General features: G+C 45.6%; 1 protein-coding gene and 1 long non-coding RNA gene across 3 annotated transcripts; one reads left to right on the top strand and one right to left on the bottom strand.

The window, feature by feature from the left end:
• Positions 1 to 1,613: 1,613 nt before the first annotated feature.
• Positions 1,614 to 13,353, bottom strand: LOC140652548 (uncharacterized). Of its 2 annotated transcripts, none has more exons than XR_012042846.1 (3): positions 9,630 to 13,353; positions 5,197 to 5,284; positions 1,614 to 3,866 (listed from the first exon to the last, which is right to left on the bottom strand). It is a non-coding gene; the product is annotated as an uncharacterized lncRNA (long non-coding RNA). The 2 variants fall into 2 exon arrangements; XR_012042847.1 differs by having other exon boundaries at positions 1,614 to 2,511.
• On the top strand, positions 3,028 to 19,882 carry PPEF2 (protein phosphatase with EF-hand domain 2). Its single transcript, XM_072863438.1, has 16 exons — positions 3,028 to 3,089; positions 6,828 to 6,955; positions 7,515 to 7,572; positions 8,740 to 8,915; positions 9,971 to 10,085; positions 11,426 to 11,472; positions 11,905 to 12,071; positions 12,156 to 12,192; positions 12,284 to 12,433; positions 13,221 to 13,556; positions 14,963 to 15,148; positions 15,847 to 15,989; positions 16,509 to 16,615; positions 17,712 to 17,875; positions 18,464 to 18,551; positions 19,192 to 19,882. Exons 1-16 carry the CDS (start codon positions 3,029 to 3,031, stop codon positions 19,368 to 19,370), a joined length of 2,142 nt encoding a protein of 713 aa, XP_072719539.1. The 5' UTR covers position 3,028; the 3' UTR covers positions 19,371 to 19,882.
• Positions 19,883 to 20,193: the final 311 nt, after the last annotated feature.

Raw genomic sequence — 20,193 nt, 5'->3', positions numbered from 1 at the left:
TTCTGACACTGATATGAAATAATGTGGTTAGAATAAAACTAGAGTGATTGGTATTTTGTTGCGAGCATTGCTACGTATCCTCCTGTTGCGTCACCCAGTTATTGTGAAGATGCCATTGTGCAATTCGGCATCCCGGGCAAGGTAGAGAATTTCAGCATTTCATCTGCCTTAGAAACTTTCTATGCTGAAATGTTGCTTAGCACGGCTCATCTTCCTGAGCAAACACTGCACACAGGCACCTTATACAACACCGGACGTGTCCTTCAATTAGTGTTTGTGCAGATCCGTAGCTATTTTGAGAGGAAAGACGTGGGTTAGGTGTAAAGAGGTTGAAGGATGCAAAAGGATTGCGGGAAGTGAGAAAAGGAGAAGGACTTTTCCCTCTGCTGGGAAGAAGTGCCTCTGTAGTCACACTGTCCTGACCCTTCAAAATCCTTTGAGCTGTGGTCTCCCGCCAGCACCAGGCTTAACATTTTTACAGGTGTTTATTTCCTTCCCTCCCTTTCTCAGCTTTCTCCTCCCCTGGTTCTGGGTTAGAATAAAAATCTGTATAATTCTTATGTGATACAGCCTGGGACCACTTTGGCAGTAGTACGTGGAGTTTTGTTTTTCCTACGTGACTGGGTTTTTTTTCAGAGGAAGCATGTCTGACTGTGAACGACATTCTGGTTGTCCTCAAAGTGAAAGATTTCAGAATTTGACCTAATCTTGAAATAGAATCCGGTTGCTCTGACCACAGCGTTCCGCAGCAGTGAGGTTACAAAAGTCTGGCTGTCCTGTCCTTTTATACCGGCCAGGATCCGAGCAATTGATGGTATAATATGCTCCCACACTCAAGCAGATCCACGAGGTGAAGGAAAGCAGTGTTTAACAAAGCTGATTATTTTCTTATGATAGCTAATTGTTTTTTAGACTTATCTCCCCTCTAGCTGTGGTACTGCAAATACATTTAAATACCATCTGTGTGTTCATCCCTCATAATGAGAGTTATCCTTCACAGATGGCTATACGCGTGAATATTTGTCTGCATATACTGATCGTTAATGAATCAACTTAATGACTTTTATAGTTCCTGATCAGTACTGAAAAACATTTTTTCCCCTGTGTACGATACAGTGTACGACTGCCTCCCACGTGCAGTCACGTGTAGTATTTTAGCACCTTCACCCAGGTGCTTCAGCTGTGCATGAGGAAGGGGGGAGGTAGCTTGAGGATTCGGAGGATTCCGAGTCTGCTTTCAGAGCTCAATCACGATTATTTTATTGTAGCATCTGAAATGAAGGCTCAGGTCTGTTGCGTTAAGAGTTATTGTCGCATACAAATAGGAATTTGAGGAGCGGCTGGGGGGGAAACCCTCCCGTTGAGTCACGAGGTTCAGACAGGACCCCCTTGCTTTCTAAACTCCTTCTTAGAGAGGAGTCTAGGTGCGGCTAGGTCCAGTCTTAGTCTCAGACTTGGTCAACGGTTTATTTTCTAAGGACTGTGTGTATAGCCACTTATCAGAACCAGAGCCCTCTCAGGGCTTTCGCTAAGGCGACAGCATTAATTTTACACCCCCAGTCTAGTCGTGTTGAAGGAACTATCACGGCCAGATCAGTGAAGAGTGCAGTTTATTAGAGCAACAGACACATAGATTCTTTGGATTACCGGTGATAAATGCACTGTCTGAAAAGCACATGCAAATACCAAGAATATGAGTATGAGTAACATGGCCGGACACAAACGCGTATATCAAGAATATGAGTATCGCGGCCGGACACAAACGCGTGTATCTAGAATATGAGTAACACGGCCGGACACAAACGCGTTAAAAGATAATAAAGCGACTCTATATAGAGATTTCTAAGTTTTCCGCGGAGGCGCTTGGTATAACCAAGTGTTTGACTCTTACCCAAAGGCGTCCCGATGGGGGGGAAGAGAGGCTCAGCCTGTTGACTGATCCCAAATGTCAAAGTGGTACACGATGGTGTCTTCCCTAACATTCTCTTTCTCTTAAGCCATTTTATATTATTTTTCACCTTTCGGGTGGAGCTTGAGTGATTCTAGTCATACATACCTTTGTTTAGGATTGGTGTAAAGTTTTCTCGCTTCGCTTTTAAAGGTATAAGCTAGAAAAATTCAGTGCGCAAGCTCAGTGAGGGGTGGTCGCACCTTGGAGGCGGGTAGCTTTTGGGATGGAGGTGTGTTTTGGTATTATAATGATGTTATAATGAGCAAAGTTCACCAAAAGGACAGCATTTTGTCAAAAACGTGGCAGGCTGTTGGCCCAGGGTAGTAAATATGCAGCTTATCAGTTCCATGACACCTTTAAGTTCCCATATAATTGCAGAGCCTGGCCACGGCATCTCCACACTGCTCCACCCTCCGGGCAGCGCCTCTTCGAGTCAGCACACCAAGTTCCCCTGGCGTTACCGACATCTAAGGTTGCAGGCCTAGGGAACTCCCATGGAATGGATTCCTTACATGTCAGCCGCATTCCACCTGGGGAGCTTCTTCAATGCTGTGCCTTACCTAAAAGTGTGAATATAAGTTCTAATTTCTAAGTCACCTCAGCAATTATCCCACAAGGTCAAAGACTGCTGTATTGCTAAGAGATAGGAGCCTAAAATTAGACACGTGAAGCATTGTGAGAGTACCTGAATGCCCGATTTATACATCTACCATAAAATTACATTGCCTAGATATACAATGTCTGCTATTTTTATACAATTAGACAAGATGCCAAAATGATTCCTATTTATATAGCTGACTTGAAATTTAAAACAGTGAGACAGAAATCCTCATCTCAGATTGTCTAGAAGACAACAAAGTAGCTGGAAAAAACTGGTAGTGGAAGATGTACTTGGGCACAAGAGAGGCCATCTGCGCGTTGATCTTAAATGTTAATATATTTAATTATAGATTCTCAGCACTGTGGGACATGTTGCAGCTGTTTTGATTCTGACCGAATGGTCTTTCCTGTATCTCTCTCGTGGTTTCGGTGATACTGGGCCAGCCTGCAACATTCTAGGAGCATTGGTTGGAGAACATGGGATCTGGTAGTTCTGTAAATGCCAACTACAAGTACTCCCTGCAGAAGTCTGAAAATGGTAAGTGATTCTTTGAAAAGTAATCTTTTCCTGTCTGCTCCTGCATGTGCTGTTGGGAGGTTGCAGTGGATGTGTTTCTTTTCTGAGTTACCTGGTTTTCTTGATAGTATTGAGGTGAAGTTATGTCTTTCAGTATCCTGTGACAAGGAGTCTCAGCTGTCAGGCAGAAGACTAACAGGCTTGAGAAAATAACAGCTATTTAGACCAGGATTAGATTAAAATCACCCAAAACCTGACCAGAAATGAAGCAGCAAAAAGCAATTCTGTTAGAACTAGCATCCGATGGATTAATCAATTGCTGGCTAATGCACGTGTTGTCGTGTGCTGACAGCGAGATAGATGGTATCACCTGCTGCTTCTGGTGGACTCTGTTTTTAAAGACTCTGTTAGCGGCGCAGGACTGATAAAGCAGAAGCATTAGCAAAGCCAAAATAAATCTGGTTCTAAAGAAGGTAAGATGGTGTGGCTAAGAGAGGCTGAAAAGCAGAAAGTGTGCTTTTTTTCTAATTGCATCAGCGCAATGCTCTTAATCTCTGCTAATAAACTAGACTTTTCATGGCTCTTGAAGCTGTCACGATTTACTCTTATGAAACCCTCTGTATGATAGTTATCAATGTTCTGGGTGTGTGCTTAGGTCTGCTATGGAACAAAGGGAGTTTATGAGTGAGACTTTATGCATAAGGAAGTGTAAAAAAGTAAACAGATTACTTTGTTGCTTGAATCATTCAGTCATCAGCATTGGCAGAACAGCAGCATGGTGCAAACCGTTTGCAAGTGCTATGAAAGGAAAAATAGTGATTGCATTTAGAAATGAAGAAAGCAGGGACACAGTTGTGACTCAGCCTTTTTTGTTTGTAATTTTTCTTTGTTGAAAAAATCCACCTTTTTTTTAAGTAAGTTAGACTTGTGTATTGCCTATAGCACCAGAGAACCATGGACTTGCCCCAAAAGTTCAGGGCTATTTTATGAGAATGGCTTGTCTATAACAAACAGAGTGTAACATAACACTAGTTGTTTAAAACTCTGCATTAGATCTGATACCTCATCGACAGTTTCCCATGACAGTAAAACCTCTCTGAATTTCTTGCATCTGGTTCTCAAAATCCTTCAGATCTGCTCATCTGCAGATGTGGAGGTGCTTAGGACTTTCCACCCAAGTATAACGTGCCAGGCGATGTCCTGTCCCCCTCGTACAAGGCCCAGAGCCTGTTCCCTAGGGAAAGCATATCCAGCAGAGCTCTGCTAAACCAGCCCTGCACTTGAGTGAAGAAGGGGATGGGGAACCCGAGAGAGGGTGCAGACTCCCTCCTGTAAGCTGATTTGTGAACGATACTGCTAGCATGAACAGGCATATTTTAGTTTGAGAGTTTGAGCGGTGCCACTTTGGCATGCTTTCAGTAGCTTATACGATGATGTATGATTCAGTTTACTGCTTGGAGCCTCATAAAATGTGGATAAATCTCTTTCTCTTCCTTTTTTATTATTTTTTTCTAAACTAGTACAAACACTGCCAGATGAATCCCACCCAGGTAAGCTGGTAAATTACAATACCTGGCTTTTTCAGTTGCAGAGCCAGTCTCTGTAAAAGTAGTGTAAAAAAACCAATGCCTTGCCCATCTGGAGCTTAAAATGCCATGGATGGTGGTATATATGCTCATTGTGCACTGGATAACGAGTCTTTCATAGGTTTTATTTTTAACGTTTCAAAGGATCTAGTTTTCATTGGTATATGTGGAGTCATAACTATGAATTTCTGCTCGGGATTCAGTTGAAATACACCTGACTCCTACCGCAGTAATTGGGCATTTATCCACTGTTAGGGGAATGCAAGATATTTAGAAGCTCTTTATTTTAGAGAGTGATTGTGACTGTGATTCTGGTTACATGCCAGCCAAATTACTGTACAGGGAGTGAGGCAGCTAGTGTTGGGTCTGTTATAAAGGAGGCTTGAAGAGATAGCACCAGGAGCACCAAACTGCAGGAAAAAAAGTCAGCCTTTTTTATTTTTTCATAGCCCAGCAGATCAGTAAGCGTTTTCTCAACAAGATATAAGGCTCAGGCAAAGAATACATAAATTATTCTTGAATTAAGGCTAGCCAAGTCTTACCTTCTTGCCCATGACTTCACTGTGGCTTGGTTCCCCAGCTGCACCACAGCAATAGCTCTTCCTTTTTTGTGCTCTGCAGCTCCTAGTGCTGTAACAGTAACATAATTTAGAACGATTATTATTTTCAATACATAAGCCATCAGGATATCTTCTTTAGGTAAAGATCAATGTTTCCTGCTGAAGTACCTGAAGGGTGGTTTATGCTATATAATTAATGCAAGCTAATTGAATATAATGTGATCTCTTTGTCTCTTGCTAGCACTGAGCAGCCTTTGGGGTAGGGGTGGGGGATTTCCAACTTTTTAATAAGGTTTTTCCACCCCCCACCCCCCACTGCTCTCCCTCCTTTGGTGAACACGGCAGTGCTCTCTCACAAACCAGATGCCAAGGGAATACAAGCTTCTGCAGCAGAGCTAACTCTGTAACTCTGTCGTCTCCATTTGATTTTGGGGCCAGCCCGTAGATAGAGCAGTCATCCCTTCCTCCCTCAGCTAAAGATGACACAGAGAAGCATTGTTAGAAAATGTTTTAAATGTAGGGCTCTAGGTAGGGCTCCAGAAATGAACAGGAAGGGACACAGAGTGTAATGAAAAGAGAGATGCCAAGTAGCAGAGCTGGTTGGCAAGGTGCTGTAAAGTAACCAGGCAGTCCCACTGTGGTCAAGACCAGCTAAGGAGGATGGAAGAGTTTCTAGAGGTACATAAAGCTCTGTGGCAGAACCTGAGAAAGGAAATGGGAAACTGCGCCAATGTACTTCACTTTAAATATGCACACACCCCAGTACTTCACTTTAAATATGCACACACCCCATCTGAAATAATCTTTTAATGAAAAACACTGGAATTGGGGAAATGCAGAGGAATCGTTTTGTTTTAAAGATCAGGGCAAATAGCCATCATTTGGAGGGAAGAGCCTGGTGCCAGTGCTGGCTGTGGACTGAACCACTACCAGGCACCTGGAGATTCCTGGCATTTCATTCCTTCTGTGTCATTAAGTGCCCAAAGATCTGTCTCCCTCTTTTCACTGCGGGTGTTAATTTTGTCTTTATTTTATTCCAAGGTAGTGGTATGTTAACATTTATGCTAGAATAGATCCCTTCTGAAGTTTGTCCAGAACTGCAAAAGCTGAGGTATTTATCTGGCTTAAAGGAAGCCCCATTATTTTTAAGGCTCTGGAAGGGGACTCGGTGTCTTGTTTTCCCCCAACTCCTTGTGTGGCCTCAGTCAAATCTCTTGTTTCCTGAAGCCCCAGTACCTAGACGGAAAGCAGACATGAAAATGAACAAGGTAGATAGAAAGAGGGGAAATTGTCTATTAATACTGAAGAACATGTTTGGATCTCTAGGCCCTAATAAGTTGTTAACAGTGGTGCTGAGGAGCCAGCAGCGATGGTTAGAATTGCTTCAGAAGTCTCTGGTCAGGCAGGGTCAGATCAACCTCTTGCAATGTGGTGAAAAGAAGTGGGTGTTTTGTTACCCTTAGTAGTTAGGCATGAGAACACCTTTCCTGAACACTTGCTCCGGAGAAAGAAAGGTCCCTCTTCAATTTTCAGGGTCGGGAAAGGAGCGGTAGCAGGGTACCTCAGCTGCAGCCACCGCAGCTCAGCAGCTTGGTTCTGGTTTTGTCCCCTAGCTTTCAAGGCAGCCGTCTTGATCCAACGGTGGTATCGGCGCTACGTTGCTCGGCTGGAAATGCGCCGACGTTGCACCTGGAGAATCTTTCAATCCATTGAGTACGCTTGCGAGCAGGATCAGATCAAGGTAAGGTGCCAAGGAAAAAAGTGTGTAGGAAAATACATAGGAGGGTGGTTTCTGTGTCACAGACTCACTTGTTTCTGGCGTCTGGCTGGTAACCCTGTAAGTGCTTCAGCGGGCCAAGGACTGGGTTTCCTGCCCCTTTTTAACCTATTGATTTCCTGCCTGCTCATGTCTGCTGAAACCCTAAGTAATGAGCGTTGGAAGAAAGCCATAAGGACCATTTAATTTTTTTTTTCCTGAGTCTGAACACAACAGGCAAGCCTAGTTGGTTTGTTAGACTTTAACTTTGATTAATATTCTCTTATATGGTTGCCCAGCTGTGGGGGAGGGAGAGGGAGGGCTTATAGGTGTACTTCTGTCTATATGGCTGAAGGTAAAGCTACTTTTTTGACTTCATCACAAGATATTCAAAACTAGAACTGATAGACTATGATTTGTTGTACATACCAGACAACACGAGAAGGGCATAGATAATACTTCCAGAAAGTAGATCATGTTAAGTTGCCACTCTGCAGAATTTCATTCCAGGGTGAATGATGATGGGCTCTCTCTCTTCTTGCAGCTTCACAACTTCTTCAGTTACCTCATGGACCACTTCACACCAAGCAGCAGTAGAGAGAGTAAGTTTCTATGTGCCGTTTGTAGACGTGGCACAAGCAGCTCAGAAGGTTGCACCCTGTATTGATTCATTGCTCAGTGCTGGCCCTTCAGGATGGCTAAGGGGACCAAGAGAGTTTAAAGAGCGATGGCATCAGGAATTTGGATAGGGAGCGAATTGTCTGGAGACTGTCAGAGCTGTGCGAGGGATGTGGGGCAATTCCTGCTCCTTAGGAGCTGGAAGGAGGAATAAAAGCTCAGTATGTTTTCTAAGAGCAGTATTAGAAATCTGCCTTTTTTTCAGTGATCCCTGGTAACCACGGCTTTGCAGAGTCCATTTCTGAAGCGAGAGAATCCATCTTTAGGGAACTGTGCTCTAGGGTATCTACTTTATTTATATTTAGTCTCTCTGACAATTGGGAGGGGGGCGGTCAGGAGAAGTGCTGTGGGAACCAATACAGTATCTTCTTGAAACTGCAGAGAGCATTATATGTTATTTCTTAGTGCTGGAAACTTGCTAATGAGCTTAACTCTGAAATCTGATGGTAGTAAGTCAAAATTACTTACTTCGCTGACCATAACCTGCTGAAATCCTCGCTCCTTCCTTTCAAACTGCCACCCTTTTTCTCACAACCACCCCACATATTTTACAGCAAAGCTCTGTGGAGGAAGATTTTTTTTCAGTGTCTGTATAAAACAGGACAATAATGTCCTGTTCCTGGAGTTGGGCTCTGAGATGTTACAGCAATATAAAAACAATGAGTATTTATACAAATTTTGTGCAACACTGAGAATGTATGTGCAAGCTTAGAAAAAACAGTGGTACCTAGGAGACAGGTCTTTATTATACAGTTTGCTTTTGCATGTCATTGAAAATAAGATTTCAATTAGCCACGGCAACCAATGTCCATCTGGCTCTACCAGAGTTTTGCACAAACTAGCGTAGCGGCCAGCATGGCCCGACACATAGCACACGGAAACTTGTCCCTGCAGCCTTTTCCCCACTGCAAATTCTGTGGCGGTGTCAAACTAAGAGCTAGCTTCCACCACTGCCATTGCTCATGAGCTCTAGCCTAACCAAACAGCTTTTCTTTAGCAAATTACTAGAATGCTGTATTGAGCTAACCTAACTTTTTCTTGCCTCTTTCTCTTTTTAAAAAAACAATCAAACCAACCAATCTGCCATCCAGGGGATTTTATCAGTCGCATGTTCATAAGTGGGGAAAGCTTCAAAGAGGCAGAGCTGGAAAAATACTGTGACTATGAATCCATGGAGGTGCCAGACTCCTACACTGGACCCCGTCTCTCTTTCCCACTCCTTCCTGACCACGCGACTGCCTTGCTGGAAGCTTTCAAACAGAAACAAGTAAGGATCCCAAAAGGAACCACGCTTTCCCCTCCTCTACGCAGGGTGTAGGATAGATAATTTGGTTTTAGCCATCCTAACAAGCTAAGCTGGTTGGAGTATAATGAGCTGGCAGGCTGTTAAGCAAAGGGGGATGGAAATGATATGGTATTTCCTCCTGCCATAGGAACTTTTTTCCTTTCTGAAAATGCAGTTCTGACAAAACTGAAAACTTTTAATACGTGTGTGCCAATATTAAACTGAATTTCATTTTAAAAGGAAAAAACCCCACAACAGTCCGTGCTGAAACATTCTGTCATTTTTTGTTGCAATTCCTCAAGTTGTAAAAAAGTATAGGATGGCCCAGATGGAAACAGCTGGTTAAAATTATGTTTTGTGCCATGCAACTTTAACTCATATCTAAAATGTAAAATGTGAGTTTTTTGATGAGGAAGTCCTGTACCAATTCAGCAGCGCTAACAAGACAAGTCCTCGTACAATTGCAGTGTTCTGCTGCCATCCCTCAGTCAAGGTGCTGAACTGCAAAATAGGCCAAAACATCCCTTCTCCAAACCAAACGACTTCTAAAACAAAGGTATCTATCTAGTGTCTTGACTAATATTAAATGCCTGCACCCTGGCTTTGAGCGAACATATTTCTGCAGGACACACGGCAGCTCACGGCCTGGTTTAAAGTGGAAAGGGCTAAGAAAGATCTAGAGGAGCAGCTTCTTACCTGTGATACTGGGCTGGAATTTTGGCTGCTCTTGGAGGTGGTGTTGCCTAGCGGATATAGCCTTGACCACAGGGTGCTAGGGCTGCTGGGTTCTCTTGCCAGCCCTGCCAGTGCCGAGGCTGGGCTGCTTTGGGCGAGTCTCTTCCGTCCTGCTGTTGTCCAGTATTTGCCTCGTCTTGTTTGTAAGCCCGTAGGGTCAGCACCGAGTGTCGTCCCAGTGAGAATTCCTGCCATCTGGGCTATCGTGGTGGGTCCTTGGGGCCTTTGCAGACAGACAGAGCTGCGTTGCTGCTCAGAGGTCACTGATTTCCTGCTTTAATCCCTTCGCTTTCTCCTAGTAGCAGCTCCACGCTCGCTATGTCTTAAACCTTCTGCATGAGACCAGGAAGCACCTCAAGCAGTTGCCAAACATCAGCCATGTGTCCACCTGCTATAGCGAGGAGGTCACCGTGTGCGGTATGTCTGGGTGGGAAGGCACTGCGCAGTCTCTGGGGCAGAACGCTCACGTGGAAGGGGTGGGAAAGTATGAAATGGTAGCGTGAGCATGATGCCCTCGTCTGTACTGAGTGTGGAACACAAGTGCAGTCCGTAAGCAAAATGCGTGTTGCATTGAGAGGCAAGTGGGGCTGTCTAAAATATCTGGGTTTACCCTACAAAGCTGTATTTGAGCTGCTGCGAAGACTAGCTTGAAGACTGGAGGGAGCAAGTCTGCATCATGGCCCTATTTCTGCTTGGTCTGGAAGGGGATAGGGGTGTTGAGGGAAGGTGGTTTGTCTATTTGTAGTCTGCGTTGGGCTTCCATGAGAGATTTTAGGATACATCATTAACAAACCCTGCTCCTAGATGGTAGCGTTCAGCTTGCATAGCCTACTGCAGCAGTGGTGCTGTCACGGTGATTATAAAAATGCAAGGAGAGGAGGAGATATGAGCAGAAAATATAAGGATATACATTTGTCTAAGGGAAGATGAAGGGTGATAATTATAGCCCGTGGCTCTTAAAATTGTTATACATTACAGCAAAGATTTAAAGAATTTTTCAACTGGATTCAAATTTGTCTTTGTTCTGTCACCCTAAACTTGGAGTCATTTTACTAAATCACAGAAACTGCACCCAGTCGAGGACGGGCCTCAAAATTCAGTCATTTTCTGTCCTGTTCTGTGGCCTGGGATTATTTAAACAACCAAGTCCTGGAGCTGTTTTGGCTGAGTCTTCATTAGCAGCAGCGTATGCATTCAGATCCAGAATACTAACAAGTCTTTGAGCCCTATCAAGTAAATTTGAAAGAGACAAAGCTTTTCACCACTATTTTCTTGCTCTAGGACTAATGTTTAAACTTTGAGATATTCCTGAAAAATATGTACTTAGCACAGATTTTGCATGCAGTCAGTTTCTGGAAAACAAACCTCTCTCTCTAATATCATGTGACAGGAGAATTTAGTTTGATTATTATTTTGTATGCAAAGCTTTCTCCCATGTAATCATCAAAGTCATCAAACCGTTTCTTGCCCCATGTTGTGTCATCGTAAGAGATACATGAACAAAGCTTCTGAATCAGAGTCTTCAGAAGCTGGTGTAGGTTTTTCGCTGTCCTTCTCAGGCTTTAGCTCAAGCCTCTACATGACGTCCTTTTCCTTCCGGCACATTGCCTCAGTGTAAGGAAACTTGTACCTTGGACTTCCCAAAGTATTTCAGTGGTCATTAATTTACAGAGGAGATACTTCATAGGAAGTTATTTATTGGTGTTTTTTTAAGTTAAAGGTAAACATACTGTGACTTGTCTTTTTGTGCCTGTTAGGAGACTTGCACGGCCAGCTGGATGACTTGTTCCTCATATTTTATAAGGTAGGCACCGTATTTGGAGAGGGAGGCTGGCCAGGCATTGTGAGAGGTATCGCATGGGTCATGCTGAGAAGTGTTTGCAAAATTCGGTCCTTCACGTGCGATTCTCCAGGTCAATTTGATTGGTTTTAAGTGGCTTCACAAAGCAGCAGCTTATTCCCTTGCTGACTTTGAAATCTGATATACACGTACGTTTGGGAAGAGCCAGCGGTCATTTTTGTAAGTGCCGATATCAATGGCAGCCCTTCCTGACTGCCAGCTTTCCCTTTTCAGTGCATTTGCCACTGGGAGCCTACAGGATAAAAATAAGAGTCAGGATCTATTGTATAAGGTAACCTGGAGCAGGAGTGACAGAATGTGCAGCTGGGCGGGGAGGTATATGGAGATCATGGGGAGGCCTCTCTTGTAACATCCACCTGTTCCTTGCTTTTACAGAATGGCCTTCCTTCCCCTTCCAAGTCCTACGTGTTCAACGGGGACTTCGTAGACAGAGGCAAACAGTCCCTCGAGATCCTCATCGTCCTCTTTACCTTCCTCTTGATCTATCCAAAGGAGGTTCATCTCAACCGCGGGAACCATGAGGACCACATGGTCAACTTACGGTACGGGTTCTGTGTGGGGCTGATTGCGATGTCAAGGGTGTCGCTGCAAAATCCCACTGAACTTCCTTTCTCCTGTTCCTTTAGCTACGGTTTCACCAAGGAAGTAATGCAGAAATACAAGGTAGGCATACGTTTTTGTCTGCTTTACCACGTGAGACGCGGACTTCGAAGGCTTGATGCATCATCTTTTCCTTTCTGACCTGTCCTCCTAGGTGCATGGGAAGAAAATCTTGAAGATGATTCAGAATGTCTTCTGCTGGCTTCCCCTGGCCACCCTGATTGATCAGAAAGTCCTCATTATACATGGGGGCATCTCTGACACCACCGACCTGGACATGCTTGAGAAAATTCAAAGGAACAAAGTAGGTTTTACTTCCTACATATTGCAAGAGACAACAGTGTTGCTGATTTGTGGTGAGGAGCTTATTTCTACATGCCAGCTTGGCTGCTGATGAGACAAATCTAAAGGATGGTCTTCCTAGACAAATCGTGTTTAGGTACAGGCTTGGAGTGGATCGCTTTGGTTTCATAGTGTGTGTGCAGGACGTGTGAAGGGAAGAAGCATTCTTGGCTTCTGGAAGACACAAGGATCGTAGCCAGGGAAGTGGTGGGTAATGGCATGGGTAAATAGATGTGCTGGTGCTGACTGTAAAAACATAGTGATGATGAGACTTTGTGCCACGGTTCCTTAGCCTGTTTTTCCCTCTAGATTTCCAGAAGGATTTTGGCAAGCCGTTTAACTTGTCTCTGCCTCACTTTCTGGTTGAGAAAACTACTTCCCTTCTCCAAATGTAATGACAAGCAGTTGCATTAGGCATCAGTCCTTCCCTCATTCTGCCGTCTAGTTCCCACTGCAGATTAAATCCATGTACTCTACCTTTTGTGAAATGTCTGAGCAGCATAAAGTCAATGAAGAGATAGATCTGTAGTCAGGATGGATGTGGGGCCCCAGCTGTAAATCAAGAATGGCACATCCAAGAGGACGGCACTAGTAACCTCCCACAATTAATCAGCGTTTGATGGCAGCAAAGGGAATTGAGGCTCAGAGATTTGGGTCACTTGACAGTCTGCCAGTGGAAGATGTTAGAACTGGAGATGTAGGTTTCCAAGCGGTGTGACCGTCTCTCTTTTCTCTCTTACCACTTTCAGTTTATTTCTGTATTAAGAGGGAAGAAAAGAAAGGAGTCGAATAGAAATGTGGAAGTACAGGAAATAAACGGGGAGAGCAAAGTAGAGGCTGACCCAGCAGGCAACGAGGCAGCCCCCGGTTTATCTCCGCAGCTCCAGCCAGGCCAGGCTCCCAGCATGGCTAACAGGCTGGAGTTCTCCAGGTGGGTCCGGCAGACGGTGCAGGAGCAAATCGAGTGGTGCCGCAAGCTGGTGGACATCAGCGAGTCAGAGGAGGAGGAGCTCACCTATTCCAGCGTGGTCTCCTTGACTGATTTGGATGGGCCATGCTGGACTCGCCAGGAGGAATGGAAGCAGGTGAGTAGTCTGAGCGGGGCCCTCAGCTCGGTGGACTGTGGGTGCATCCTGCAGGTTTGTTCTCTGTTATGAGGAATCTCAGTGCAAAATATGTGGGTCAGTGCACAGACCTCTCTGCAGAGAGATTTTTGCTGCTTTGTGTAGTGGAGTTAAGGAGCAACTCAGTGTCGAAGTGACAGTGGGCAGGCTAATGGGGTTTGTGGTATTTTGTACCTACTGCTCTGTACCCCGAAACAGCCTCGTGTTGATCATTCAGTGGTAAGTTGTCAGGAAGGGCTGTACTGTGAGCACATGATCTCTGCTGCTTGGGGACGTTTCGTTAGACACCTGCGCTACATCCAGCCCATCCTGCGGCATGGTTCCCTAGCAAATGGAGAGCTGTGCACGAGAGTCATGGAGAAGAATGTAGGCTGCGTACAAGACTGGTGCTAGCAGGCCGTTCTGCTGGCGCCTTTCTCCTGCCCTTGCGAGTCAGCCTCTTCACTGGGCTTTCGGCTTTCTGTGCTCAAGGCTCTGTCCCAGCGTTTGCCCCTAGCACAGCACTCATCTGTTGTTGTATAAATAAAACTGCTGTTCAGGCATAGAGCGGGGCAACAGGTTTTCTTGACTAACTGCAGGGGAGAGAAATAATAGACAAGACTGACTGTAGAGCCCAGTGGTTATATCGCTTACTGTGTACATGGGGTATCTGAAGTCAGCTCTGTAGGTGATGAACGAGCACGTCATTTGCTGATGAGTGAGTCGTGATCTTGGGTACTAAGAGCAGACTGAATTTGTGGTTTTAGCTAGGCTGCCCTGCCCCTTCTGTGTGCTCTGAAACGATCGTTACTTACTTCATGTTACATCCCGGCATTGCACACCTTATCAGCATAAAGCTATATATTGAGGTCAGGGTTAAAGAGATTAAACTTTAATCCAAATAGTTGTTACTGACTCAGCACGCACTTACATTACTGGAGGCTGCGGAATGTCCTGGCTAGAGAGCAAAGGAGTTTAATACTAAGCCTGCTCATGGCCTCGGGATCTGCTGGGTGTTCTTGCCTTGGGGCCTGTGTTTTGGGATGGAGGAGGACAGACAAGGCTCTTTGAAACCTCAGAGGCAGCAAAGGGAAAGCTTGTATCAGGCCCAATTTATGGACATCCCTCTTCCCCCAGGCACTTTGGGTGTGCCTGTAGCTCCAGGCCAACAATCTCGTCACCTCTGTGGTGGACCAGGTCTGTGACAGTCCTGTGGAGCAGTATGGTGGTTCAGCTGGGATGCCGGAAACATCTCTGTTTCCCTGCACTATCGTAATAGCACCAGTCCAGGGAGGGATTCAGAGATAGAGCTGTATTTGCTTACTAAACTTTGATGGGTGATATCTGCTGGGTACACTTTATTCAGGGAACTTTTCCAATCCTTTCAGATTTTGGACATTCTGTGGAGTGACCCCATGCCTCAGGAGGGCTGCAGAGTAAATACGGTGCGAGGTGGTGGCTGCTACTTTGGGCCTGACGTGACGGGGAAGATCCTTGAGAAGTACAACTTGCAGTTCCTCATCCGCTCCCACGAGTGCAAGCAAGAGGGCTACGAGTTCTGTCACAACCGGAAGGTTGGTGAGGGGGATGGCGTGAAGGATACTTGGGTTTCCATCCTGCCAGGGTGGGGTTTCTGTGGTGGCTTGTCTCAGCGCTATATTTCTTCCAATGGGGCTTTGTTAAGTACATACAGAACCGTCAAACAGCCTTATTGGGAGTTACTGAAGTGTGTTCCCAGCTGAGGTCTTACGTCAGGACAGTTTGGAGCCATCTACTCTGTTGGGGGCATCTGTTGTGCAGGCAAAGCACGTCCTTGTGCGTGGTAGCTGAGAAAAGATCTGAACCCATTTGTGCCATTGCCCCTGTTTAATGCAGCTATTTCTGAAGATGACATACAAAAGGGTGTTACTAAGCTGCTGCAGCAAAGTTTTGCTCTCAGAAGATTCAGGGTCACTTCAGTGACTTCAACAGGGGCACTTTTGACTCCGCTCACTGCAGTGAAGAGTGGTAGTTTGTCGGGAGAGTACAGTGAAATCACAGAAGCCCAGCGTGTGGCCAGATCCACATGAAACCAGTGCTGCCCTCAAGGACCTCGCACCGGTAAGCCTTCCAGGCCAGCCACCACCTCGCTCTTCTGTTTCCACATAAAACATGGCACTTTCACAGTCTGTTGATTCCAGATGGGATTGGTTGTGTTGTTTTCACTGATACATGTATATATAATAGAGGACGTAGGAACTGACTGTAAATGCCTCTCTTTTTTGGAGGTTAGGTGCTGACCATATTTTCGGCCTCAAACTACTATGAGATTGGCAGCAACAGGGGAGCCTATGTGAAGCTGGGACCGGACCTCGTCCCCCATTTTGTTCAGTACCAAGCGAACAAGACAGCCCATACTCTCACTATGACCCAAAGGCAAGGCTTTCCGGTTGCTCTGTATTCACCAAGTCAAAATTCCGAAAGGGAAAACTTTGGGAGCTTTGAGAAAGTTTGACTCCGGAGCTGAACTTTCACAGCTTGATTTACTAAATAACAGCGCTAGAGGAGGATTCAAGCTTTGTGCAGAAATTACTGAGGGAGGCTCAAGGGTTGAGGAGGAAGCGTTACAAGATCAGAAGGGGAGTTTTTTTTAGACTGCTGATTTTCCAGCTTCTCTTTTCAATGTTGAGTTTTAACTTTTGACCCTCGCCGAGGTTCCCTTCTGCTTTGTTACTTCACAAATTGACGCAGGGATTCACTGCATCAGCTGTGGGGAACTGTGCTCCAGGCATGCAGTACCTTGTCACGAGCACTGAGATGCAGCTGTAGCTGTGCAGAGCAGTTGTGCGAGGGTCTGGGTAATCCATGGAGAGGCCAGCGGACTGGGAAGGTGCAGCTTCTCTTGTGCTTTGTGGCAAGTCCTTAATGTGCTTCCCTCTTTTCCGCATCCTCCAGAATCAGCAGAGTAGAGGAGTCAGCCTTCCGAGCCTTGCGGGAAAAGCTCTTTGCTCACACCTCAGCCCTCATCAGCGCATTCAAGGCCTACGATAAGGACAATACGGGTAAATCTGAGCCAAGGGACACTCAGGTTAATTCCCTGGTAGGACAGTGTTGAAGCAGCTAAGTTGAGCGTGTGGCTGGTTGGGAGGCTCTGCACTGATAGTTGTCAGTGACTGTCACGGGGGAGGCTGTGTCAGACCTTGCTACAGTGTTGGTCTCATTTGCTGTTATTCAGTGTCTCTGTTGGGAACCTGTTAATGCCTTAGAGTGGCATTATAATTAGGGGGTGTCAGAGAAGCAAGAGGTGATTAGCCTGTTGTGTAGCAATTTAGGCTTGGTACTAGGAGAACTCTTTGGAACAGGAGTATTGATGAAGCATTGGAAAAGATGACCTGGAACATGTCTGTCACGTGTCACTTAGGAAGGGCTGGGTGGTCTCTAGAGCCCCTTCATCCCTGGAGTCTAAAATCACTGGAAGAGGAAAGTGAAGGATGTCCTCTGTGGCAGCTGCCTCTGTCAGAGCCTTAAGGAAGGAACTGAGAGTCCATAATTCTCTGGCAGCCAGGAGTGCTCTGCTGGTGCAGCGACTGAGACATGTTGCTGAGATCTGTCCGTTTGTGGGCCAGGGGAGAAGAGGGACACAGCAGCTGGCAGAACTGCTTTCTTGCGGGTAGAACTGCTTTCTTCCCCAGCAGCAAAATTGTTCGCAGAAGTCCAGTTCAGCTGTTAAAGCAGCTGCTAAACTAGGGGCTTTTCCATGTTCCTGGGTCACTGAGGAAGTACTAGTGCAGTTGTGTAGGCCGTGATCTGCAGGGTGAGCCTGGCTGTAGGCCACAAATTTATAATGAAATATCCAAAGTTAGTCTCTTCCCATCATTCAGATGTTTGCAGCCCCATGGCCCTGCAATGATGAAAAGCTTGCTGAGGCTGGGCAGAGCAGTGAGTGCACTTGTGCCTGCAGTGGCTCATGTCCATACAGCCATGTAGGATTTTTTCCTGTACCAAAGTGGTCAAGTGTGCCACGGAGAAATGACACTGTTGCTGCCAGGAGCGTGGTAGACGGGGTATGCGTACTGCTGTAGGCTTTTTACTTTGCCTTCATGTGCTTTCAGCTGCCGGTCTCTCAGAGGTCTCCATGGCTTTCCCTTTTCCTTACAGGAAGGATCACGCTGAGCAACTGGGCGACGGCAGTGGAGTCAGTCTTGCACCTGGGATTGCCCTGGCGAATGCTGAGACCGCAGCTGGTGCGCAGCACGGCGGACGGCATGCTGGAGTACAAGTCCTGGCTTGATGACCTGGCCATGGAGCAGCGGAGCCAAGAGGTAAGGGCTCACCCCCTTGCAACAAAGCACAATGCAAAGCAGCTCATGAGATCCCTAGCAGGTGGAACCAAGTATGGTACGAAAGGAGAGTGGATGGTTCCGGTTCCTGTATAATCCAAAATCACACTGAAGTCCATGGAAAAGCTTGCATGAATTGAAGTAGTCCAGAGGCGTTCAGTCCATTGTAGAAATAGATGATGCATGTGAAATCAAAACCTAGAGGTATTTTTGGATGCAGGAAAACTATATTCCATTCTCTTAGTCACAATTTCTTAATTACGCTCAGCAAAACCAACTCTGCGATGGTTAAAAAAACGTAGCCCAAGTCACCGCCTTCTCCATTAACCCAGAAAAGCTCTGTTTGGAAGCGATAGGTTGCTGATGTGCTGTAACGCAGAGTTGCACAGAGGGTCCAGTCATCACAAACCTGTTTCGTAAGTCACACATGATGCAAACTGCATTGCTGGCAAACTCTTGAGAGCAGTAAACATTTCTGTTTCTGTTTATGGGAAGGTCTGCAATAACTGCTCAGAGAAAGCAGAGAGCTGTCAGAAAGGGTACAAGGAGTGTGACCATGTTGTCTTTCAGCACATCCAGTCGAGCTTGCTGGAAGTCATTTATCGAAACAGATCCAACTTGGAGACCATATTCAGGATCATAGACAGAGATCATTCAGGTAAGCAGGGGGCATTGGTCACTGCATTGTAATCCATTCTACTTTTGGGCTCCCTTTAGTATGTATGAAAGCATTTTTATTTAATGGTTTAAGGCTTGGGTCTTTCTCCTCCCTCAGTTGGGGTCATTGTTGCAAGAGCTTCTGAAATGTCATTGCATGTTACCACAAACATGATGCATTTTTGAAGGACTGTGTGCAGTTCAGGTAGAGAATTAATAATTATTTGTTCTGGAGGCGTTCAGCAGAACAAAAATCCTGATGAGAGCCATGACAGTAATGCAGTGTACTCAGGATCTTGAGAGGTACCTGCTTTCAAGCAGTCATCTCCACCAAATTACTTTGGGAACGAGAAAATACAACAGCCTTTGCCTTCTTTTGTTCTCCCAAATTATATTATGTCTCTTTACTGCTTTAAGTTGTATTTTAGCCAGTGTTCTGCACACTAGGAAATTTAGTTGCAGCACATGAAAAGTGGATTACGAGTGATTTCTTTCCTTCCTGTAGGGTATGCAGGCAGCAGGGGTGGGACGAGAGATCAAACCCGAGCAGGGGTCCCTCCTTGCGTGCTGAGCAGGGACTGACTGGCAGCAGTGCCGCTGGTGACCTTGCGCTGAGGTGGCTGTGTCTTCCTTCTCCACAGGTCTCATCTCATTTGAGGAGTTCCACCAAACCTGGAAGCTGTTCAGCTCCCACATGAACATTGAACTAACGGATGATGGCATCAACGACTTAGTTCGCAGCATTGATTTCAATAAGGATGGAAACATCGACTTCAACGAGTTCCTAGAAGCCTTCCGCCTTGTCAAACAGTCACAGTAGAGAGAACCTGGTGGGGGTTGCCACGTCCAATGCCTTGACTGTCTGCGAAGCCAGGGGGACTGCTTCCTACCTAACCGCAGAGCGTGCCTGCAGATGGGAAGCACTGTAGCACTTACTGGTTGAAAACAGTGAGTGTCGTAGCCAACAGTTGTGATCCACTTGCGAAGGTAATGGGTAAAACAGATTAGATAAGCTGCACTTCAGTTCTGACCATTTTTAAAGAGGAGCTGTGTTTTAAGTAGAAATTCCTGCTCAAAGGGACAATGCAACTTAGTTTCTCTAGTCAATGCATGCAATGAAATGTTACAGGTCTATTCACACATAGTAAAATGGAAGTAAAGGTATTGTTTGTAGGCACTGTTTTAACCAGGTAGCAACTGCTAGAGCATAGCTTTCCTTTTGAGAAACAGTTTGTTCTAGATTGCTGGTTCTCAGCACTTGCTAGTTTGTCAAATCTGGCAGCAGCAGTGCTGTTACCTACTTCCCCTCTGTTTGAAGGTACTGAATATGCAGTGGAGCAACACTTTGGGAAAAAAACAACTGTCTCAAACATGCAAAACTGTCTCTAGCAGGGGGCTTTTTAAAGAAATCTATTGAGACCAGTTCTTTTTCAAAGGCCAGGGTAGTAGATCAAGTAGCCCTCTGCTAGAGTGTCTGTGCTGCATGTTCAAGATTTTTTCAAAGCATGGTACCACTGCCATTTAAAAAAAAGGGGGGGGGGGGGGGGGGTTGAAGTGTTTGCAGAGAAAAAAACTACCTGTTTATCTTGAACATGCAGCATAGTCATTGGAGCAGGGGCACTAAGGTAAAAGACAACCTGGAT

This window comes from Ciconia boyciana, chromosome 5, assembly GCF_034638445.1.
Source record: "Ciconia boyciana chromosome 5, ASM3463844v1, whole genome shotgun sequence".
Taxonomy (NCBI): Eukaryota; Metazoa; Chordata; class Aves; order Ciconiiformes; family Ciconiidae; genus Ciconia; species Ciconia boyciana.
The sequence above is the reverse complement of the archived record's forward strand: the minus strand, read 5'-3'. Positions and strand labels throughout refer to the sequence as shown.